The sequence below is a fragment of the Ursus maritimus genome, unplaced genomic scaffold (genome assembly GCF_017311325.1).
Source record: "Ursus maritimus isolate PB19 unplaced genomic scaffold, ASM1731132v1 scaffold_16, whole genome shotgun sequence".
NCBI classification, from domain to species: domain Eukaryota; kingdom Metazoa; phylum Chordata; class Mammalia; order Carnivora; family Ursidae; genus Ursus; species Ursus maritimus.
Genome location: NW_024424008.1, coordinates 18,474,677 through 18,498,697, shown reverse-complemented (window position 1 = coordinate 18,498,697; position 24,021 = coordinate 18,474,677). Strand labels below are relative to the sequence as shown.

At 40.6% G+C, this 24,021-nt stretch overlaps 1 protein-coding gene across 1 annotated transcript; it reads left to right on the top strand.

Annotated features, from left to right (window-relative positions):
• Nucleotides 1–11,714: 11,714 nt before the first annotated feature.
• Nucleotides 11,715–23,438, top strand: TRIM77 (tripartite motif containing 77). Its single transcript, XM_040631326.1, is given in 11 exon segments — nucleotides 11,715–12,030; nucleotides 15,220–15,234; nucleotides 15,867–16,098; nucleotides 16,100–16,256; nucleotides 16,930–16,981; nucleotides 16,984–17,024; nucleotides 19,692–19,733; nucleotides 19,735–19,920; nucleotides 20,589–20,638; nucleotides 21,351–21,448; nucleotides 22,945–23,438. Coding segments are annotated over 11 exon segments (1,683 nt in total).
• The last annotated feature ends 583 nt before the right edge of the window (nucleotides 23,439–24,021 follow it).

Below are 24,021 nucleotides of genomic sequence, written 5' to 3'. Positions count from 1 at the left end.
TATTTTTAGTGTCTGCCTTAGAGTTTAAAATAGAGGCATCCTCATTTTCTTGCAGAGCACAGATACTGAGATATTTACAAATTGAAGATGTGGCAGCCTTTTGTCCAGCAAGTCTATCAGCACTATTTTTTCCAATAACATCTGCTCATTTCATGTCTGTGTGTCAACGTTTTAGTCATTCTCACAGAGTTTTTCTTTTTTTTAATGTTATGTTAGTCACCATACAGTACATCCTTAGTTTTTGATGTAGTGTTCCATGATCCATTGTTTGCGTATAACACCCAGTGCTCCATGCAATACGTGCCCTCCTTAATACCCATCACCAGCCTAGCCCAATTCCCCACCCCCTCCCCTCTGAAACCCTCAGTTTGTTTCCCAGAGTCTATAGTCTCTCGAGGTTCATTCCCCCTTCTGTTTACCCACCCTTCATTCTTCCCTTCCTTCTCCTACCGATCTCCCTGCTATTCCTTATGTTCCACAAATGAGTGAAACCATATGATAATTGTCTTTCTCTGCCTGACTTATTTCACTTAGCATAATCTCCTCCAGTCACATCCATATTGGTGAAAATGTTGGGTAATCGTTCTTTCTGACGGCTGAGTAATATTCCATTGCATATATGGACCACATCTTCTTAATCCATTCGTCTGTGGAAGGGCATCTCACCTCCTTCCACAATTTAGCTATTGTGCACAATGCTGCTGTGAACATTGGGGTGCATATGGCCCTTCTCTTCACTATGTCTGTACCGTTGGGGTAAATACCCAGTAGTGCAATTGCTGTGTCATAGGGTAGCTCTATTTTTAACTTTTTGAGGGACCTCCACACTGTTTTCCAAAGTGGCTGTACCAACTTGCATTCCCACCAACAGTATAAGAGGGTTCCCCTTTCTGCACATCCTCTCCAACATTTATTGTTTCTTGCCTTGCCAATTTTTGTCATTCTAACTGGCATAAGGTGGAATCTCAAGGTGGTTTTGATTTGAATTTCCCTGATGGCTAATGATTTTGAACATTTTTTTCATGTGTCTGTTAGCCATTGATATGTCTTCATTGGAAAAGTGTCTGTTCATATCTTCTGCCCATTTTTTGACTTGATTATTTGTTTCTCATGTATTGAGTTTGAGAAGTTCTTTATACATCTTGGATATCAGCCTTTTATCTCTAGTTTCATTTGCAAATATCTTCTCCCACTCTCTGGGTTGTCTCTTTGTTTTCCTTTGTCTTTCCTTTGACTGTTTCCTTGGCTGTGCAGAAAATTTTAATCTTGATGAAGTCCCACAAGTTCATTTTTTCTTTTGTTTCTCTTGCCTTTGAGACATGTCATGAAAGAAGATGCTGTGGCTGATGTCAAAGAGGTTACAGCCTATGTTCTCCTCTATGATTTTGATGCATTCCTGTCTCACATCGAGGTCTTTCTTCCACTTGGAGTTTATCTTTGTGTGAGAGCGGAAAAGTTTCACTCTTTTGTAAATAGCTGTCCAATTTTCCCAGCACCATTTATTGAAGAGACTATCTTTTTTCCCCTGGATGTTTTTTCCTGCTTTGTCAAAGATGAGTTGACCATAGGGCCGAGGGCCCATTTCTGGAGTCTCTATTCTGTTCCATTGGTCTATGTGTCTGTTTTTGGGCCAGCACCATGCTGTCTTTGTGATCACAGCTTTGTAGTATAGCTTGCAATCAGGCAACGTGATGCCCCCAGCTTTGTTTTTCTTTTCCAACATTTCCTTGGCGATGCGGGGTCTTTTCTGGTTCCACACGATTTTAGGATTGTTTGTTCCAGCGCTTTGAAAAATGTCATTGGTATTTTGAATGGGATGGCATTGAAAGTATAGTTTGCTCTGGGCAGCATAGACATTTTAACTATCTTTATTCTTCCGACCCATGAGCATGGACTGTTTTTCCATCTTTTCGTGTCTTCTTCCATGTCTTTCAGCAGTGTTCTGTAGTTTCTGGAGTATAGATCCTTCATCTCTCTGGTTAAGTTTATTCTGAGATATCTTATGATTTTTGGTGCTATTGTAAATGGAATCAATTCCCTACTTTCTCTTTCTTCAGTCTCATTGTTCGTGTATAGAAATGCAACTGATTTCTGAACATTGATTTTTGTATCCTGCCACATTACTGAATTGTTCTATGAGTTCTAGTAATTTGGGGGTGGAGTCTTTTGGGTTTTCCACATAAAGTATCATGTCATCTGTGAAGAAAGAGCGTTTGACTTCTTCTTTGCTAATTGGAATACCTTTTATTCTTTTTTGTGGTCTGATTGCTGTTGCCAGGACTTCTAGTACTATGTTGAACAAAAATGGCGAGAGTGGGCATCCTTGTCGTGCTCCTGCTCTTAAAGGAAATGCTTTCAACTTTTCCCCATTGAGAACGATATTTGCTGTAGGCTTTTCATAGATGTTTTTATGAAATTGAGGAATGTACCCTCTATCCCTACACCCTGAAGGGTTTTAATCAGGAAAGGATGCTGTATTTTGTCAAATGCTTTTTCTGCATCAGTTGAACGGATCATATGGTTCTTGTCTCTTCTCTTCTTAGTGTGATCTATCACACTGATTGATTTGTGAATGTTGAACCACCCTTGCATCCCAGGGATGAATCCCACTTGGTCTCGATGGATAAATCTTTTAATGTACTGTTGGATCCTATTAGCTAGGATCTTCTTGAGAATTTTGGCATCCATATTCCTCAGGGATATCGATCTGTAATTCTCCTTTTTCATGGGGTCTTTGTCTGGTTTTGGGATCAAGGTAATAGTGGCCTCATAAAATGAGTTTGTTAGTTTTCCATCTGTTTCTATTTTTTGAAACAGCTTCAGGAGAATAGGTATTATTTGTTCTTTGAATGTTTGCTAGAACTCCCAGGGGAATCCGTCAGTCCCTGGACACTCGTTTTTAATCACTGCTTCATTCTCTTCATGATTAATCGGTCTGTTTAGATAATCAATGTCTTCCTGTTTCAGTCTTCGTAGTTTATAGGTTTCTAGGAAGGCATCCATTTCATCCAGGTTGTTTAATTTATTGGCGTGTAGTTGTTGATAATAGTTTCTAATGATTGTTTCTATTTCCTTGGTGTTGGTCGTGTTCTCTCCCATTTTAATCATAATTTTATTTATTTGGGTCCCTTTTCTATTCTTTTGAATAAGTATGGACAGTGGCTTATCAATCTTTAATATATATATATTATGTTAGTCACCATACAGTACATCCCTAGTTTTTGATGTAAAGTTCCATAATTCATTACTTGCGTATAACACCCAATGCAACATGCAATACATGCCCTCCTTACTACCCATCTCCACCCTATCCCATTCCCCCACCCTCTCCCCTCTGAAGCCCTCAGAGTTTGTTTCCCAGAGTCCATAGTCTCTCATGGTTCATTCCCCCTTCTGATTACCCCCCCCTTTCTTCTGCCCCTTCTTCTCCTACTGATCTTCCTACTTCTTATATACCACAAATGAATGAAACCTATGGTAATTGTCCTTCTCTGCTTGACTTATTTCGCTAAGCATTATCTCCTCCAGTCCCGTCCATGTTTCAGCAAATGTTGAGAAATAGTTCTTTTTGATAGATGAGTAATATTCCATTCTATATATGGACCACATCTTCTTAATCCAGTCATCTGTTGAAGGGCATCTCAGCTCCTTCCACGATTTAGCTATTGTGGACAATGCTGCTGTGAACACTGAGGTGCATAACGCCCTTCTCTTCACTATGTCTGTATCCTTAGGTTAAATCCCTAGTAGTGCAATTGCTGGATCATAGGGTAGCTCAATTTTTAACTTTTTTGGGGACCTCCACACTGTTTTCCAAAGTGGCTGTACCAACTTGCATTCCCACCAACAATGTAAGAGGGATCCCCTTTCTCCACATCCTCTCCAACATTTGCTGTTTCCTGCCTTGTCCATTTTTGCCATTCTAACTGGTGTAAGGTGTTATCTCATTGTGGTTTTGATTTGAATTTCCCTGATGGCTAAAGATTTTGAACATTTTTTCATGTGTCTGTTAGCCATTTGTATGTCCTCATTGCAAAAGTGTCTGTTCATATCTTCTGCCCATTTTATGATTTGTTTATTTGTTTCTTGTGTATTGACTTTGAGAAGTTCTTTGTAGATCTTGGATACCAGTGTTTTATCTGTAGTGTCATTTGCAAATATCTTCTCCCATTCCATGGGCTGCCTCTTAGTTTTTTTTGACGGTTTCCTTGGCTGTGCAGAAGATTTTTATCTTGATGAAGTCCCACAGTGCATTTTTTTCTTTTGTTTCTCTTGCCTTTGGAGATGTGTCATGAAAGAAGTTGCTGTGGCCGATGTCGTAGAGGTTGCTGCCTATGTTCTCCTCTAGGATTTTGATGGATTCCTGTCTCACATCAGGGTCTTTCATCCATTGGGCGTTTATCTTTGTGTATGGTGTGAGAGAGTGCTCAAGTTTCATTCTTTTGCATGTAGCTGCCCAATGTTCCCAGCACCATTTATTGAAGAAACTCTCTTTTTTCCACTGGATTTTTTTTTCTGTTTCGTCAAAGATTAGTTGTCCAAAGAGCCGAAGGTCCATTTCTGGGTTTCCTATTCTGTTCCATTGGTCTATGTGTCTGTTTTTGTGCCAGTACCATGCTGTCTTTGTGATCACAGCTTTGTAGTATAGCTTGAAATCTGGCAACATGATGCCCCCAGCTTTGTTTTTCCTTTTCAACAATTCCTTGGTAATTCGGGGCCTTTTCTGGTTCCACACAAATTTAAGGGCTGTTTGTTCCAGTTCCTTGAAAAATGTCCTTGGTATTTTGATCAGGATGGCATTGAAAGTGTAGATTGCTCTGGGTAGCATAGACATTTTAACTATGTTAATTCTTCTGATCCATGAGCACGGAATATTTTTCCATCTTTTTGTGTCTTCTTCAATGTCTTTCAAGAGTGATCTGTAGTTTCTAGAATATAGGTCCTTTACCTCTCTGGTTAAGTTAATTCGGAGATAACATATGATTTTTGGTGCTACTCTAAATGGAATGGATTCCCTAATCTCTCTTTCTTCAGCCTCATTGTTCATGTATAGAAATGCCACTGATTTCTGAGCATTGGATTTGTATCCCGCCACATTACTGAATTGCTCTATAACTTCTAGTAGTTTGGGGTGGATCCTTTTGGGTTTTCCATATAAAGTATCATGTCATCTGTGAGGAGAGACAGTTTGACTTCTTCTTTGCCAATTTGGAGACCTTTTGTCCCTTTTTCTTGTCTGATTGCTGTTGCAAGGACTTCTAGTACTATGTTAAATGATAATGGAGAGAGTGGGCATCCTTGTCGTGTTCCTGATCTTAAGGGAAAGGCTTCCAGCTTTTCCCCTTTGAGAATGGTATTCACTCTAGGCTTTTCATAGATGGTTTTTATGAGATTGAGGAATGTCCCCTCTATCCCTACACTCTGAAGGCTTTTAATCAGGAAAGGATGCTGTATTTTGTCGAATGCTTTTTCTGCAACTATTGAGAGGATCCTATGGTTCTTGACACTTTTCTTGTTGGTATGATGTATCACACTGATAGATTTGTGAATGTTGAACCATCCTTGCATCCCAAGGATGAATCCCACTTGGTTCTGATGGATAATCCTTTTAATGTGCTGTTGGATTCTATTAGCCAGGATCTTGTCGAGGATTTTGGCGTCCATATTCATTAGGGAAATCGGTCTGTAATTCTCCTTTTTGAGGGGGTCTTTGCCTGGTTTGGGGATCAAGGTAATACTGGCCTCATAGAATGAGTTTTGTAGTTGTCCTTCTGTTTCTATTTTTTGAAACAGCTTCAGTAGAATAGGTATTATTTCTTCTTTGAATGTTTGGTAGAATTCCCCAGGGAATCCATCAGGCCCTGGAGTCTTGTTTTTCGGGAGGTTTTTGATCACTGCTTCAATTTCTTCATAATTGGTCTGTTTAAATCATCAATTTCTTCCTGTTTCAGTTTGGTAGTTTATAGGTTTCCAGGAAGGCATCCTTTTCTTTCAGATTATTTAATTTATTGGCATAAAGCTGTTGATAAAAGCTTCTAATGATCCTTCCTATTTCATTGGTGTTGGTTGTGACCTCTCCTTTTTCATTCATAAGTTTGTTAATTGCGGTCGTTTCTCTTTCTCTATTCTTTTGAATAAGTCTTGCCAGTGGCTTATCGATCTTATCTAATCTTTCAAAGAACCAGCTTCTGGTTCTGTTGATCTGCTCTACTGTGCTCCTGGTTTCTTATTCATTGATCTCTGCTCTAATCTTAATCAACTGCTTTATCGTGCATGGATTAGGCCTAATCTTCTATTCCTGTTCCAGCTTCTTGAGGTGAGAATATAAAAACTGCATTTTAGATTTTTCTATTCTTTTGAGGGAGCCTTGGAGGGCTATGTATTTTCCCCTTAGGACTGCCTTTGTAGTGTCCCTTAGGGTTTGGACCATTGTGTTTTCATTCTCGTTGGTCTCCATAAATTGTTTAAAATAATTTTTGATTTCCTGGTTTATCGAATCATTCTTGAGCAGTATGGTTCTCAGTTTCCAAGTGTTTGAGTTTCTTCCAAATTTTTCCTTGTGATTGAGTTCCAATTTCAATGCATTGTGGTCTGAGAATATGCAGGGAATGATTTCAATCTTTTGGTATCAGTCGAGACCTGTTTTGTGGCCCACCATGTGATCTATTCTGGAGAACGTTCCATGTGCATTCGAATAGAATGAGTATTCTTTTGTTCTGGGGTGTAGTGTTCTATATATATCTATGAAGTCCATCTGGTCTAGTATGGCATCCACGCTCTTGTTTCTTTGTTGCTTTTCTGCATAGGTGATCTGTCTATTGCTGCTAGTGGAGTGTTGAGGTCCCCTACTATTAACGTATTTTTATCTATTTGTCTCTTTATTCCGGTTAAGAGCTGTCTCGTGTATCTTGCTGCTCCCCTGTTAGGGGCGCAGATATTTATAATTGTCATATCCACTTGTTGGATACATCCTTTAAGAATAATATAGTGTCCTTCTGCACCTCTAACTATAGTCTTTAGTTTAAAATCCAATCTGTCTGATATGAGAATTGCTACCCCAGCTTTCTTTTGAGGTCCGTTGGCATGAAAAATGGTTTACCATCCCTTCACTTTCAGTCTGGATGTATCTTTAGGTTCAAAATGAGTCTCTTGTAGACAGCATATGGATGGGTCATGTCTTTTTATCCCACCTACAACCCTGTGGCATCTTATGGGAGCATTTAGGCTATTCACATTGAGACTGATTATTGAAAAATATGATTTTAATGATGTCATGTTGCCTGTAAAGTCTTTGTTTCTATAGATTGTAACTTTCTGTTCTGTATCACTCTTGGGGCCTTCTTACTTTTATGGAACCCCCCCTGGATATCTCCTGTAAGGCTGGTTTCGTGGTTACGAAATTGGTCAGTGACTGGTGATTCTGGCAGGTCCTCATCTCTCCATCAATTCTGAATGACAGCCTTGCTGGATAAAGGATCCTTGGCTGCATGTTTTTCTCTGAAAGAGCATTAAAAATGCCCCCCAACCCTTTCTCTCATTCCAGGTCTGTGTAGACAGGTCTGACGTAATCCTAATATTTTTGCCTTTGTACGTGAGAAATTTCCTTGCCCTGGCCAATTTCAATACTGTATTCTTGGATCTAATATTTGTGACTTGCACTATGACGTGACGTGACGTGGCGTAGGTTTGTCATGGTTGAATTTGGGAGGGGTCCTCTCTGCCTCTTGGACACGAATGCTTGTTTCCTTTGCTAGAATGGGGAAGTTTTCAGCTACAATTTGTTCAAATATCTCTTCTAAACCTCTCTCTTTCTCCACCCCCTCAGGGATGCCGATGATTCTGACATTGTAACATTTCATTGAGTCAGTAATCTCCCGTAACCTACATTCTTGAGATTGGATTTTTTTGAGCCAAGTTTCTGTTTTACCTTTCTCTTCTACCATCCCATCTTCCAATTCACTAATTCGATCTCTGCCTCATTTACCTGGCCGTCAGAACGTCTAGTTTTGACTGCATTTGATTCATAGCATTTTTAATTTCTGCCAGATTCGCTCTCATTTCCACCCTTAGAGATTCTATATTCTCATTAATATTTTCGTTAATACCTTTTTCAAGCCTACACATCATCTTGACCATTGTTACTCTGCACTCCATTTCTGACCTTTTGGTTATATCCATATCCATATCCATCAGTTCTGTGGCACAGGCCACAGACTTATTATCTTTTCTTGCTGGGGGGGATTTCTCCTTCTTGTCATTCTGATGAGGAGAGGTTACAGGGATACCCAGAGCCCAAATTATTGACCAGGACCCAGGCAGTGTGCACTTGTTTTTTAGGGATGTTAGGGATGTGGGCTTCTTGATTTTTCAGCCTGCCTTCTGGGGGAGGGGCCTGCCATGCTGGTACTCAGGCAACCCTGTTTGAGAGTCTCCTGTCCCCCAGGGGATGGGGATGGGCACATGGCTGGTATTTCCGGCTTTTGTTCTCTGGCAGCTTTCCTGGCGGTTTTCTGTGACTGTACTGAGAGTCAGAGCAGCAATGGTCGTACTGCCTGTCTCAGAACAGAGAGATTGCAGTCCACTCTCCACTGAACTCATCTGGCCTCTTTAACTCTGTTTCTGTTGGTGCTGCTAAAAACCCTGCAGCCGGCTTCCCAGCCCTCACTTCCAGGGCCGGCACGTCTCTGCTTTGTGTTTCTAACACCGCCAGCTACCAGCCACCCCTGCACGGGCTCCGGAGCCTGCTGTTTCAGTTTGGTTCAGGGGCACTCTGGAGCACAGGTTTTTAGTCTGGTCGCTGGTGCACTCCTGAGCTCTTGGTCCCCAGCCTCCAGTGAGCACACTAGAGCGCTGGCAGTTTGACGCGCGACGCTTTCCCAGGTTCAGTCTCCTGTTCTCTCGTGCGCCCGTCCACAAGTCCGGCTGCTCCCCAGTGCAGGTGGCTGCTTTCCCAGCGCCCGAGCGCAGAGGCTCCCTCCCCCTTCTGTTTCTCTTCCGATATCGTGCGCAGATTCACGGCTCCCCGCTTTCTACCTCAATAATCAGTGCTGAAGATGTTCAGTTGTAGAGATCCAGATGTATCTTTCTGCGTCTCAGGCTGATTCCGTGGGTTTTCTGGATGGTCTGGTACCTATCCAGCTCAGCTCAGGGGACCAGCTGAAAAAGGGGACCCCTAATCCTCCACCATCTTAAGCGGCTTATCGATCTTCTTTGTTCTTTCAAAGAACCTGCTTCTAGTGTTGTTGATCTGCTCTACTGTGCTCCTGGTTTCTAATTCATTGATCTCTGCTCTAATCTTGATCAATTGCCTTCTCGTGCGTGGGTTAGGCCTGTTCTTCTGTTCCAACTCAGCTTCTTAAGGTGAGAAGATAAGGACTGCATTTTAGATGGTTCTATTCTTTTGAGTGAGGCTTGGATGGCTATGTATTTTCCCCTTAGGACCACCTTTGCAGACCGCCCATAGGTTTTGGACTGATGTGTTTTCATCATCATTGGTTTCCATAAATTGCTTAAATTCTTCTTTAATTTCCTGTTTTACCCAATCATTCTTAAGCAGGATAGTTCTTAGTTTCCAGGTGCTTGGGTTTCTTAAAAATGAGTTTCTTCTTCTTTCCTTGTGATTGAGTTCCAGTTTCAAAGCATTGTGGTCTGAGAATATGCAGGGAATAATCTCAGTCTTTTGGTATCTGTTGAGACCTGTTTTGTGACCCAGTATATGGTCTCTTCTAGAGGAAGTTCCATGTGCATTCAAAAAGAATGCGTATTCTGTTGTTCTGGGGTGTAGTGTTCTGTATATATCTATGAGGTCCATCTGGTCCAGGATGTCATTCAAAACTCTTGTTTCTTTGTTGATTTACTGCTTAGATGATCTGTCTATTGCTGAGAGCGGTGTTGAGGTCCCCTACTATTAACGTATTATTATCTATATGTCTCTTTATTCTGGTTAAGAGTTGGCTTGTGTATCGAGCTGCTCCCCTGTTGGGGGCATAGATATTTATAATTGTCATATCCTCCTGTTGGATACACCCTTTAAGAATAATATAGTGTCCTTCTGTATCTCTAAGTACAGTCTTTAGCTTAAAGTCTAATCTGTCTGATATGAGAATTGCTACCCCAGCTTTCCTTTGAGGTCCATCGGCATGGAAAATGGTTTTCTATCCCTTCACTTTCAGTCTGGATGTATCTTTAGGTTCAAAATGAGTCTCTTGTAGACAGCATATAGATGGATCATGTCTTTTTATCCCACCTGCAACCCTGTGGCATTTTATGGGAGCATTTAGGACATTCATGTTGAGAGTGATTATTAAGAGATATGATTTTAATGATGTCATGCTGCCTGTGAAGTCTCTGTTTGTTTAGGTTGTAAATTTCTGTTCCGTATCACTCTTGGGGTCTTTTTACTTTTATAGAGCACCCCTTAATATGTCTCATAGGGCTGGCTTGGTGGTCACGTATTCTTTCAGTTTCTGCGTGTCTTGGAAGGTCCTTGTCTCTCCATCCATTCTGAATGACAGCCTTGCTGGAAAAAGGATCCTTGGCTGCATGTTCTTCTCACTTAGTGCTCTGAATATGCCTTGCCAAGTTTACCTGGCTTGCCAGGTCTCTGTAGGTAGGCTGATGTTATTCTGATGTTCCTCCCTCTGTACGTGAGGATTCTCTCCCCCCGGCCTCTTTCAAGACTTTTTCCTTGGACCTAAGATTTGAGAATTGTACTATTATGTGACGTGGTGTTGGTCTGTTCTCATTGATCTTGGGAGGGGTCCTCTCTGCCTCTTGGTTGCGAAAGCTTGTTTCCCTCGCTAGATTAGGGAAGTTCCCTGGTAGAATTTGTTCAAATATCTCTTCTAGACCTCTCTCTTTCTCCACCCCCTCGGGGACGTGGGTGATTCTAACATGGGAAGGTTTAATTGAGTCAGTAATCTCCCATATTCTTATTTCTTGAAATTGGAGTTTTTTAAGCCATGTTCCCTCTTTGTTCTTCTTTTCTATCATCTCATCTTGCAACTCACTAATTCCTTCTTCTGCCTCATTTACCCTGGCCATCAGAGCATCCATTTTAGTCTGCATTTGATTCATAGCATTCTTAATTTCCACCAGATTAGCCCTCCTTTCCGCCCTTAGAGATTCTATATTCTTGTTAATATTTTTGTTAATTTTTTTTTTCAAGCCTACACATCATCTTGACCATTGTTACTCTGAACTCCATTTCTGACAATTTGGTTATATCCATATCCATTCAGTTCTGTGGCACAGGCCACAGTCTCTGTTTCTTTTCTTTGTTGGGGGTGCCTCCTCCTTGTCATTTTGATGAAGTGTGGTTGCAGCAATGTACAGAGCCCAAATTATTGACCAGGACCCAAGCAAGGTGCACTTGTTCTATAAGGACCTTAGGGATGTGGGCTTCTTGACTCTTCAGCCTGCCTTCTGGGGGAGGGGCCTGCTGCACTGATACTCGGGCAACACTGTTTGGGTAGAATTGCCCTGTCCCCTGTTGGGGGGTGGTGGGAATAGGCACAGTGCAAATTGGTTTTTCTGGGCTTTTGTTCTCTGGTGGCTTTCCCTGGTGGCTTTCTGTGACTCTTCTGAGAGTCAGAGCAGCAGTGGCCAGTATCCTAGCCTCTGTCTCAGAAGAGAGAGATCACAGTCTGCTCTTCACTGAGCTCTCCTGGCCACTCCAACTCCATCTCTGTCAGTGTTGCTAAAAACTCCGCAGCATGCCGGGTTGTCCGTCCCACAGCCATTCTCCCAGTCCTCGCTTCCAGCACCAGCATGTCTCTGCTCTTTGTGCTTCTAACACCACCAGCCTCCCCCCGGTTCCCGTGCGCGCTCCCAAGCTCCTGGTTTCAGTCTGGTTTGAGTGTGCGCACTCCAGAGCTTTGGTTTTCAGTCTGGTCGTGCGTGTGCTCCCCAGCTCCCGGTTTCAGACTTGTTCGGGTGTGTGCTCAGAACTCCCAGTTTTAGTCTGGTTTCGCCACTGCTACCGGTCCTCAAGCCGGCCGGCTCCCCAGCACAGGAGGCTACTGCTTCCCGGTACCCGAGGCTACTGCTTCCCGGTACCCTCCCCCTTCTGTTTATCTTCCAATATCTGCGCAGATTCACAGCTCCCTGCTTCATACCTCAATACCAAGTGCCGGAGATGTTTGTTTGTAGAGATCCACATGTATCTTCCTATGTCTCAGGCTGATTTTGTGGGTGTTTAGGATGGTCTGCTAGATATCCATCTCAATTCAGGGGACCATCAGTCTCACAGTGTTTCTAACTTTACCATTACTATTATATTTGTTATGGTGCTCTGTGATGACAGATTATGACTTGCTGAAAGCTTAGATGATGGTTAGCATTTTTCAGCAATGAAATAATCTTTTATTAAAATATACAAATTTTTTTAGACATAAAGCTATCGCACACTTAGAAGACTACAGTAGAAAGTAAATCTAACTTTTATAGCTGTGAGGGAACCAAAAAATTCATTTGACTCACTTTATTGCAATATTGGTTTTATGGCAGTTGTTCAGATCCTAACCTGCAATATCTCCAAGGCATTCCTGTAGACTTCCTTACGTAATTTTGTCCACCTTCAGTAATTCTATGCCTCTTTACATGTGATATCAAAACCTGATCATAGTCCTAATTCCTCTTTCCTATGTCTGGGGTCGTTGTTGTCATTTCACTTTTACATATGTCATAAACACATAGTACATTGTGACTATCTTTGCTTTAAATAGTTATTATTAAAGAAAATATTATAATACCTCACATTTCGTCTTATTTATTTCATTTCTAGTGTCCTTCATTTCTTTCTGTAGATTCAAGTTTCCACCCAGCATGACATTCTTTTCTCTGAAGAAGTTTGTACAACTTTGTGCATGTATTTTTTGTACATTTTGATGGACTGATACCGATTCCCTTAGTTTTTCTTCCTTTAGAAAATTAAAATATCTCCTACCTTTGAAGGATGTTTTCAGTGGATATAGAATTGTGGCTTGACAGTTGTTTTTTTTTTTTTCAACGCTTTAAAAATATCATCCATTGTCTTCCTGGTTGCACAGTTTCTGGCAAGGTTATTGGTATAATTCTTATCTTTATTCCTCTGTCTATAATCTCCCCCCTCCCCAATTACTGTGGCTGCCTTCAAGACTGTCTCCTTGTTATTGTTTTCATTCAGTTTGAATATGACTTGCCAAGGTGTTGGGGGTTTTGTTGGTTCATTTGTTTGTTTTGTATTTTTTTTCTGTTTGATATTTTCTGAACATCATGAATCCCCTTTTGGTATATATCACTAATTTCAGAGAACTTTCTAAAATTATTTCTTCAGATGTTTCCTCTGCCCTGTTCTCTTTGTTTTCTTTCTGGGAATCCAATTATGCATATGTCATATCATTTAATGTTGCCTTATCGCTCTTTGATGCTCTATTCTGTTTTTATTTTCCACTCTTTGTCCTCTTTGTGTTTGGATTGCGTGTTTTGTATTGACCTATTTTTGTGGTCACTGACTTTCCTTGGCTGTATCACATGTACTATGAAGCCCAACAATGACATTTTCTGTAGACTCTGTTTCTAGTTATCTGGGTCTGTCCTACAGTTTTCATCTCTCCTGAAATGACACATGTATCTTGCATGTTTTTGACATTTTTTATCAAAGCCTTTAATATACTAATCACAGCTATTCTAAAGTCCTTGTCTGAAAGCTCTAACATTTGTTTTGTTTCTAAGTCTGGCTGTGATGAGTACTTTGTCAGTTCGGGTTGGTTTTTTTTTTTAATGCCTTTTGATATGCCTTATCGTTTTTTGTTGACTCCCTGACATTTTATATGACAATAGATACTGCACTATGATAAGTAGATACTAACTGTCCTTTTCATGTTTCTTGGTAAGCACACACTTTCTTCTGTTAGGCCTTTACTATGGGGATTTGTGTTAATCCAGTCAGGATTTGACATGGGTTTCTTATTGCTCTGGTTACCAAAGTTAGAGTATGTTAATGTTATGGGTTCCAGAGACTTCCAATACCTCTGCTAGAGGTTTTCTCTACCTCACACAGTTAGCAAGTTGGGCTTGATAACTTTTTGTTGTAAATTCTTTCTTGCACTCCTCACTGTGGGCTATTTAAAGGCAACTCTGGCCTCTACCCACTAGATGCCAATAATATCCCTCAAATTGTGACAACCAAAATTGTCTCTATATTTAGAGTACCAAATTTCCCTGGTTGACTCTGGGTAGCCCTCAGTTGAGAAGCACTACTTTAAAGATATTGGCTCTGGATCCTCTCTTTGTGCCGCTTTCCAAAGAGACTCTATCTCTTTCATCTCTCCATCTGTATTGCCTTCTACATCTATGATCCTAAGGTGCCTTTGCACACTTATTTTCGGTCACGTTTGGTTTTTTAGTGGCTAATTAAAACGACTTTATCTTCATACCAACATACATGGCGTGTAGTAGAATCTGCTCTAGATAAACATGCACAGGTCCTTTTTCCTCTGTAAAGTGTACCTGCCTCTATGCAGAATCTATCTTAGTTGTTTGACTTGCTACCTCAATTCTCTAATGGTTTCAACACACGTCATTAATGTTTAGTTTGTCTAGCATTTTTCTTGCAGTAGGGGGGCAGCAACAATCTTTCCAGCTTTCCACATTTCTGAACTGAAATGGGAAGACCCCATTATCTTTATCATGTCCCTACATATCCCCCAAATATCCTTATTGGCTGTTAATTTTTTTCAGTCTGGGGGTGGGTCAAGGATGGCCCATTCTGGTGAATTTTCATACTTTACTCACCTATCATGTATAATCATTTCAAACCATTTTCTCCTAAGAAGCTAGGATTATCTGAATAGCCCAGGATTATTGTTTCACATAATATCTCCTAAATGTATTTGTCTAACATTCCTTCATGTTTACTTGCCAATTAAATGTTTCTGGGAGGGATGCTACAGATGTGCTGTTTTGTCCTTAAGTGGTCTACATCTATGAATGTATGAGATCCATGGCCACAGTTTGGTTACTTGGTTAATGTGTCAGCCAAATAATTGCCTTGTAAAGGTACTTTTTTCTCTTTCACATTTAGGAACCAGTATGTGGGGTACAACTTTGTTGGTATATGAATACTCTCTTCCCAAAAGTTTTTATCTTAGTTATTTTAGCATCTATTGATGATTATTGCTTGATTCAGTTAGTGTGACGGTGTCTTTTAAAGTGGTTATTTTCTACCTTTTCTTTTAGGTCTCTCCAGGAAAGGTAAGTCATGTTTAGTGGCATTCTTGCAAATCTAGAAGGTTTTTCCCATCCCCTTGTTAGCCTCAGAGTATTGGCTACTATCCTGAGGCTTTGAGATCATAAAATAGCTATGCAAATGGGCACTGTATCCAAGTAATGTCCAGAAATAACAACAACAACAACAACAACAACAAACACAAAACAGATTTCTCTTCCATCTTTCTTCTACAGCAAGAAATATTTTTATAGACTCTCCTAGGAGTCTTTGTTTCTTATTCCACTGGTCAGAATTGGAGAACATACCTTATGCTAGCCAATCAGAGAGAGGAAAAGAAAGGAAAGCTGTGATAATTTTGGATCAAATACGCCTGCTATGGCTAGGGGTGAGCCAGAACCTCTGATGTAGAAAAGACAACATGGTTGACAAATCCTGAATTTCTAATGGGAACTGAGAAGCGGGGCTACAGGGCATGGCTGGAATACAACCATGCCAGGCTATCAGTCTGGAGGACTCTCCTTCTGCCTCACCATCTTATTCCCAGCACCACCTATGCTACTATTGTGCATGTGTGTATTAATGAGAGATGGCTTAACTCAATTCACTTTCCTTTTCCTTTTATTTCCTCAGAAACATGGATTCTACTTTTGTGCAGAATGTCCCCAGGTAGAGCTTATCTGCTACATCTGCAAGGACTATTTCACAGACCCTCTCACCCTTAGCTGTGGGCACAACTTTTGCACTCCTTGTCTCTCTGCCTCTTGTGAGGCCGATGCTCAGCATCTACTCGCTGCCCTGTGTGCAGGGCAGTATCCTCCAAATAGACTTCAAAGCATTATTTTTGCTGTGAAACAAGTTCATGCTTCCAAAGAATCAGTTGCCTGCCAGTTCAAACTCTGCCAAGCGAGTCTGTAGGATACACCTAGTAGTAAAGGACCTCTTCTGTCCAAGTGACAAGAGCCCGCTGTGTTTGCACTGCTCCAATTCCCAAAGGCATGCCACTCACAGACACTCACCAATATTGCAGGCTGCTGAGCAGTGCAGGGTAAGTACTGCCACTGTGAAATGTGGAAGACTCTGTGTCTTATCAGGCAATGAGCAAAAGTTGATTTTTATTTTTTTCTCTTTGCTTCAAGCAAATAGAATTTCAGAATACCATGTGCCAAGGCACTGTTCGAAAACTAGGAATACAACACTGAAGAAACTAGACAAACATCTTTGCTCCCCTAAAGTTTAAATTCTTTTGGGCTGAGGGAGAGGAATGATGATGAGTTGAGGAGGGTTCAGTATTTCAGTGTAACTAACAGGGTGGGTAATCTCTAGAGGCAGGGACAGTCATTGGCTACTTCTACCATGATGACAATGAGCATCTTCTAGTCATAGCAGATTTAGAAACAATGTATTCTAATCATGCCATAGAAAAAGTGAAGGCCATCACTTCAAAATTATATATGAATCAAGATTCACTTCGAAAATTGTCCATGTTACATGTAATGTAAGTACTAGATTCCTCAGATAATGATTGCATTTTCCAAATTTAGGAACTCCATTTTGGTCAATCTCCCAGAGTTGACTATTAGTGTTCCCAGGAAAAACCATTGCCGTATCTGCTTTCTTTACTTTTTATTTTTCTCATGTCTATCCCCTTATCACTTTTCAGGGTATCTGAAATATGCTGTATTTGTTTTCTAGTGCTCAAATTTGTAGTTCTTTTACAGGAGAAACTTCTGATGCAAATGAAGTCTATTTGGAAAAGCAGACAGAGAAATCAGAAAATCTAAACAAAGAGTACAACTTATTTAGAGTATGGCAGGTAAGCGGTAGGCCCTGTTTCCCTTGAGCCATCTTGGGGCAGATACCATGTAACTGACAGTGGAAGAATTTAAATTAAATCATAATGTACCTGAGCAGGTAACAGAAAAGAGCTACATATGTTTCTCTACAGGAAAACATCACCTTCAGTGCAGGATTTCACACTGAGCCCATCATGTAACTAAAAGACTTTTCCTGATTTTTCTGGAATAAGCAATATCTACCACTAATACATCATCAGGGATAAGAAACTGCACTATCCCATGACAGAATGCAGTGATCACGGGGATGGAGTAAATACAGAGTTCTGTAGGAACTTGGCAAACTTTGAATGTTAAGAAAAGCTTCTCAAACAAGTAAAACTGAATGTGATGCTTGTATGTTAGTAGAATTTGTAATTTCCTGGGTATTGATGGCAGAGATCGAGGGACAAGAAAAGTAAGATGAGACAAACCAGACAACCCATGAAATTGTTCAAGACCTGCTCGCTGCTCCTACTGATTAGTGCATGGGGTGACGAGGCAGATGGTATTAGATTGTGGCTAGAAATGTCATTATGCCCAGGTCAAGAATACAAATGCCTAGCTATGGATTTTGGATTGTGTCATTTGTTGATTCATGAAGAGGAACTGAAAACCTGAATCTGAAGATGAAAACTACACCTTTCTTTTCAAAGAACTGGAGCAATACTGAAGGAGACATATAAAAAGATAATATTAGAGAATAAAAAGTCATTAAACAGTTATCTGTGCATGGTGCTATGAAAATGCCAAAGGGGAAGAAGAACATTATGTTGATCATTTAGGATGGATTTCTTTTATTTTTTTAAAGATTTATTTATTTTAGAGAGAGAGAGAGCACGGGGGCAGGGTTGGGGAGTGGTAGGGAAGGGCAGAGGGAGAGAGAGAATCTCAAGCAGACTTCATGCTGAGCACACAGCCTGAGACAGGGCTTGATCTCATAACTCTGAGATCATGACCTGAGCCAAAATCAAGAGTCCCACACTCAACTGACTGAGCCACCCAAGAACCCCTAGGGTGGATTTCTAATGAATCATTCATTCATATGAGGACCTGTGATGTGCTGCTCACTGTTCTAGGCCAACAAAAAGATGCAGGAATGGGTAAAAAGAGAAACAAATCACTGACCCCAGGAGTTTATAATCAGTAAAAGAACTTGATCCAGATATTTAAGAAGTAAAATTTATGATATATCACATTTATGAAGTGCTTGGGTAAAATGAAAGCAGAAAATGGATATAAAGAGTGCAGGCTTGGGGAACGTATGCTGGTGATGGAAGACTCATGGCCAAGGTTATATCTGGGCAGAGATCGGAAGGAGCTGGTCAGGGTGGGGAGATGGGGGATGAGCACCTCTCTGAGAACACAGCTTTCTGGAGCAGGAGACAGAAAGGATTAGTAACAGAAATGAGTAGGAAATAATGTCAAATGTGGAAAGAGGGTGCAGTAGCATAAGGATGAATCATATCATTTGGATTTAGTAAAAATCGGCCCTTGGCATGTTGGAATGTGTAGTTCAGGAAAGAGTGGGGAACAGAAGCAAGGAGTCATTGCTTGGATGAATAACTGAAAATTTCACCCATGGGTACAGTGAGTTTGATCACATTTGGTCAATAAGTCTGGCTTTTATGGCAATAAAAGTGCTAGCATAGAAGATAGATAAAAATAATTTTAACAAGGATGTTTAGTGTTGGTATTTCCAAAATAATTTGGTAACTCTGCATATGTTTAAAGGCTGTGTGAAAGAGGAGGCAGAGAGTGAGAAAAAGTGGCTGAATGAGTGAACTGGAGACAGACCCACAGAACAAGGGGGACAGAGACACGGAGATGTAGGAGACAGAGGAGAGGCAAGAACAAGTATGTAGGGTTGTAATCTAGATGATAATGTCTCTAAGGAGACAAGACAGGGATGGACCAGTCAAGAGGAGGTAGGTGTGGTCCTGAGGCAGGCAGAGCCAGGCTCTGAGTGAAACAAGAGTGTTTTGGAAATGAAGTAATTTAGAAAGATCGTGTGTGATGTCCTCTGTTTGCCTGAGGAAGTCAATTGTTGCTTTTGCTGAGAGCAGATAGTCAGTTTATGAGTATGAGCACTGAAAAAAGGGATTATGATTTTGATATTATGAATTATATGGAACAATAAAAAATTGATCTTAAATTTCTATTTTACATGAAAATGTGGAAGTTTGAGGGTAAGTAGCTGGAAGCACTTCTATGATCTGAGTATTTGCTCCAGACCATAATTTGTATGTTCAAATTCTAGCCCCCAAGGTGATGTTAATAGGAGTGGGGGCTTTGAGTTGATTAGGTCATGAAGCCAGAGTCCTCAGGAATGGGGCGAGTGTCCTTCTAAAGAATCCTGGAAATGTCCCTTGCTCCATCTGCCATTTGAGGATACAATGAAAAGATGGCTATGTAGGAGAGTGGCTCTCACCAGACACACACCTGCCAGCACCAATCGTAGACTTCCCAGCATATAGAATGGTGAGAAATTACTTTCTATGTTTATTTCCTACCCGGTCTATGGCGTTTTTGTTAAAGCAGTCCAAACAGACTAAATAAGAACACTGTACATAGCACACAGACCAAAGATAATGAAAGAAGAATAAAACCATCAGATATATGACCTAATTAAACCAATGTCATTTCAGGGTTTTGTAAATCTACGGATGATGATGATCAGGGCTGAATATCCCAAAGGTATACCAGTATCTCCACGAAGAAAAGCAAAAACATTTAGAGAGCCTGGCAGTTGAAGGCAAGATAATTTTTAATCAGCTCTGGAGAAATGTCTAGAATGTGTCATATGGGAAACTCCTGAGAAAGATGTATGAGGAGCTAAAGGAAATGTGCTGCAAAACAGATGTGGACCTGTTCCAGGTAAGGACGGAGGAAAGATATCAGGATGTTGAATACCAGCCTGCTCAGAAATCATTTAGGTCCACTGAAGTCTGTCTTCTTGGACCTCCATTATTTTCCTGTTTCCAGGAAAATTCTGCCTCCTTTAACTTCGTGATGGCAGGCTTTGCTCCTCCACTTTAACCTCGAAGCTCAGGGTCACATTCACCTTATACAGAAGGAAAACTATGTAGAAAATTTCATGGAACAGATCCAGGGAAAAAAGTCCTTCTCAATTCTTCTACTAAGATTTCAGTTTCTAACCACTGCAACAGAGCACTTATGAATAGATCATTCAATTCTGTATCTGGACTTGTCAATACACAGAAATGTGGGATGTATCCATTCTTTCTATTTTGAAATTGTAGATTTGGAGCCCATGCATCCTCATAAGAACTTTGGGGAAACCTCTGTGAATCTCACCGTAGATTAGAACAAACACAGCCAACTGTTTCTTCTAAGAACATCTTCTGTTTTAAATTTTATCATGATCATGACTTTATCAACTGTATGCAAATGTAAGACCGAGTTTCATCTTTATAAGGATAAGTAAAAGAGCAAATTGTTTTCAAGAAAGAAAAGTGTAGATACAGAATTTTCCAGTCCAGTCTCATAGTCTCAAACTAGAGTAAACGTATCTTGAGCTCAAGCTAAGCCTTCCACTCTTTGTCTTCACAGGATTTGGAGACATCGTGAAAAGGTAAGTTTGCCCCTCTATTCAAGTTGGTTTATGGTGACAGTGGTCAGGCTATTTCTGCTGAGATGGACACACCCTTTTTGTGACAAGTTTCTTTCTGTCTGCATTTAGAAATAAATGCAGTCTTATCTAAACACTTCTAGGTTTTATATAGACCACCCTTTCATAAAAGTGGGGGTTGGGAAAGATGTGGTTTTGGCTGCAAGGCTTAAAGCAGAAGTTGCCAAAAGACAATTATTTTTCCTGTCTCTAATTTTCAAAATCCTAATTATTTGAGGATTATTCCAGGTCTTCTATAGGAAGGCAAATAAGATCAGAGGGGCAGAAGGTAGAAGGATGGTGGGAAGAGGGGACAGGGAAAGTCCCCAGGAAAAGCATCCTAGAGAGCTTAGGCTCCATATGTACCAGGCAGCAAGTTCCAAAATTTTGGCACCTATTGGATTTCGAGAACTAAAAGAGAGCGGCCATGTGGCTCCCTAGGGAAGGCGAAGGAGAAAAGAGATACAATTGTGAGTGAAGTGACATATCTTACTGAGATTGAAGTGGTAAGAGCAGGGTAGCTAATTATAAAATACAAGAACAACTGCAGTATTCCTCGATTTGTGGAGTTGAATTCATACCATTTGCACCTAACTGAGAGGATTCTGATGGAGCAACTTCAAGGGATTGCATGATACCTCTGGACATGTTAGTAAGTGGCTCTTCTTCTTTGCAGGAGTCAGTTAATGCAGCTGCACATTCCCCAGCCTGTAGACCCTCAGCTGAGCTCATGGACCATCACGGGGATGTCTGAAAGGCTTAACAACTTCCGAGGTGAGAAGGGGCACCCTGGTGAGACCTCACTATTTCCTCCAGGAGGAGATACACCTGGAGGACTTCTCCTCATTGCTCTATCAGTCTTTTCAGAGAACAGGGAAGTGGGTAAATATGAATACCCTTATAACTAACCGTATTTTATTGTTAGTTAACAAGTAAAAGCTATCTGAAGTCAGTCAAAAGCAATTGAATATGACAATTTTCTTATGATAATTTGCAGTGAGTTTAAAACAATGAAAGCACATGGCATTAAAACTACACATTAATTCAGTGTCTTTCAACCTGTAGTTGTTAACTATGGTTATATGTGGTTGTTCAGATTCTTAGATGCACCCTTAGTTGTTATTTAAATATTTATTTAAAAATTTAAAGAATGTATTTGAAACATCACAAGATTTAAAAAAGGGATAAAAGTATATTTATAAACAATAGGTACAACCAGAAAACAAATGGAACATATGATTTGTGTGTGGAGGGACAGATGTAGGTGGTGAGCCTGGCAGACAGGAGAAGCAGACCTGGGATGGGATAGGTTGGATTCGGATTCCATGGTGTATGAGTTAGAAATTCAGAGAGAGCGGCGCCTGGGTGGCTCAGTTGTTAAGCATCTGCCTTCAGCTCAGGTCATGATCCCAGGGTCCTGGGATCGAGCCCCGCTTCAGGCTCCCTGCTCAGCGGGAAGCCGGCTTCTCCTTCTCCCATTCCCCCTGCTTCTGTTCCCTCTCTCGCTGTCTCTCTCTGTCAAAGAAATAAATAAAATCATTTAAAAAAAAGGAGAAGAAATTCAGAGAGAAGAAAACACTTCTTAAGAAAAAAAAGAAGGCAAATATGGATTTTCAGTTTATTTTATCTTTGCTTGTTCACATGTTTGAGCAAGGTGATCACTATTTAGGACTAACAAGAATAACAATATCATATTTTAAAGTGATATGTAATATATTTATTACTGTTATTATATTTATCTTATTTTGTGCTAGTTGATTAATGAGAAGACTTAAGCAAGTGAAGGGCCATATTGGTATTTACTTGACATGTATGAGCAGGCTCCTAAGTTTTCAATGAGCTAGTGAAAATAAAGCCAGAGGCTGACATCCTACATGTTTCTGTATTCTCAAAATTGCCTTTCATCTAGTTCTATGAATAGACATTTACTTGCTCTGTAAATAGGCAAGAAGCCCTTGCTGATGTCTCTGGATTTCCAGTGACACACTCTGTATAGTCACTTGTGATAAAGGAGTGTTCTGGAGCAGTTAGTATGGACTCTGTCATGAAAGCTAACTGTTATACGTGTTCAGAATTTTATGAGGAATTACTAAATGGTAAGTACCTTGAAACTGGCCATGGTGGGTTGGGAGTGTTCTCAAGAAACAAAACAAACTAGTTTTGTTTGGTTTTAGAGATGTGCTTGTTTGGCATTTGCCAGAAGGCTACTGCACTTGTCCGAGAACTTTTAAATTCTGTTCTTTGACTTCGTTGTTTTCTTTTTGCTGAAGTGTATCTTACATTGGACCATAACATAAGCAATTATCGTGTGGCTCTGTTTGAAGACCTGAGACATTTGCAATGCGGTCCCGACCATCAAGACATGCCTCACAGTCCAGCAAGTCCACAGTACATGCCTTTGTGGGGAGCTCAGACCTTCACCTCTGGCAAACATTACTGGGAGGTAGATGTGGGAAACTCTCATAACTGGATTATAGGACTTTGCAAGGAAACCTGGATAAATCGCAATGATATGCTGCTCAACTCTGAGGGTATCTTTCTACTTCTGTGCATCCAAGTGGACGACATCTGCCACCTCTTCTCTGCCTCCCCACCATTGCGCCACTATATCCAAAGACCCCAGGGCTGGATAGGGGTGTTTCTAGATTATGAATGTGGTATAGTAAGCTTTGTTAATGTTGCCCAAAGCTCCCTCATTTGTAATTTCCTCTCATGCTCCTTTTCTTGCCCTCTCAGACCCTTCATTTGCCATGGACCCAAATGATCAGGAACAGCTCACAAACCTGACCAAGGTCTTGGGAATTTTAATAGTTGGGGAGGGTCCTATCCTGGTGACTTCTTGAATGGGAAAAATCATTTATACCTCATGGACTTGAACTTCACCTTGCCTTCAGGAGATATATTTATATTGTTTTTTTTTTAAAGTGGTGACAATGTGAAGGATGCACATTTGTCTTTTCTATCTTATTTAAATAAAAGTAATCTATATTGTGTGGGATATGTGCTCTTTTCATTTGCTATCTGAGCTTCCTAGAGGTGAAAGAATGCATGGGTGTGGAAGCTAGCTAAATGGATGAATGCAAAGCACAGAGAATTCTCCTTCCAGACAGTTCTCATCAAAAACCCAGTGTCACTATGGAATAATCTTCTTCCTCCATTTATCTGGCTAAGTCCCTCCTCCAACAGCTCTCCCTCTACTGGATTAGATTAGGTCGCATTGTAACAAGACCTCAAGAACAGCTTATTCTCTTCCCTTTGTAAAACTCACAACAGAATTCAGCTCTTTTCTAGTTTTCAAATCACAAGATGGATGGCCAATGTCAGCCTTCATCGTAGCACACTCCTAG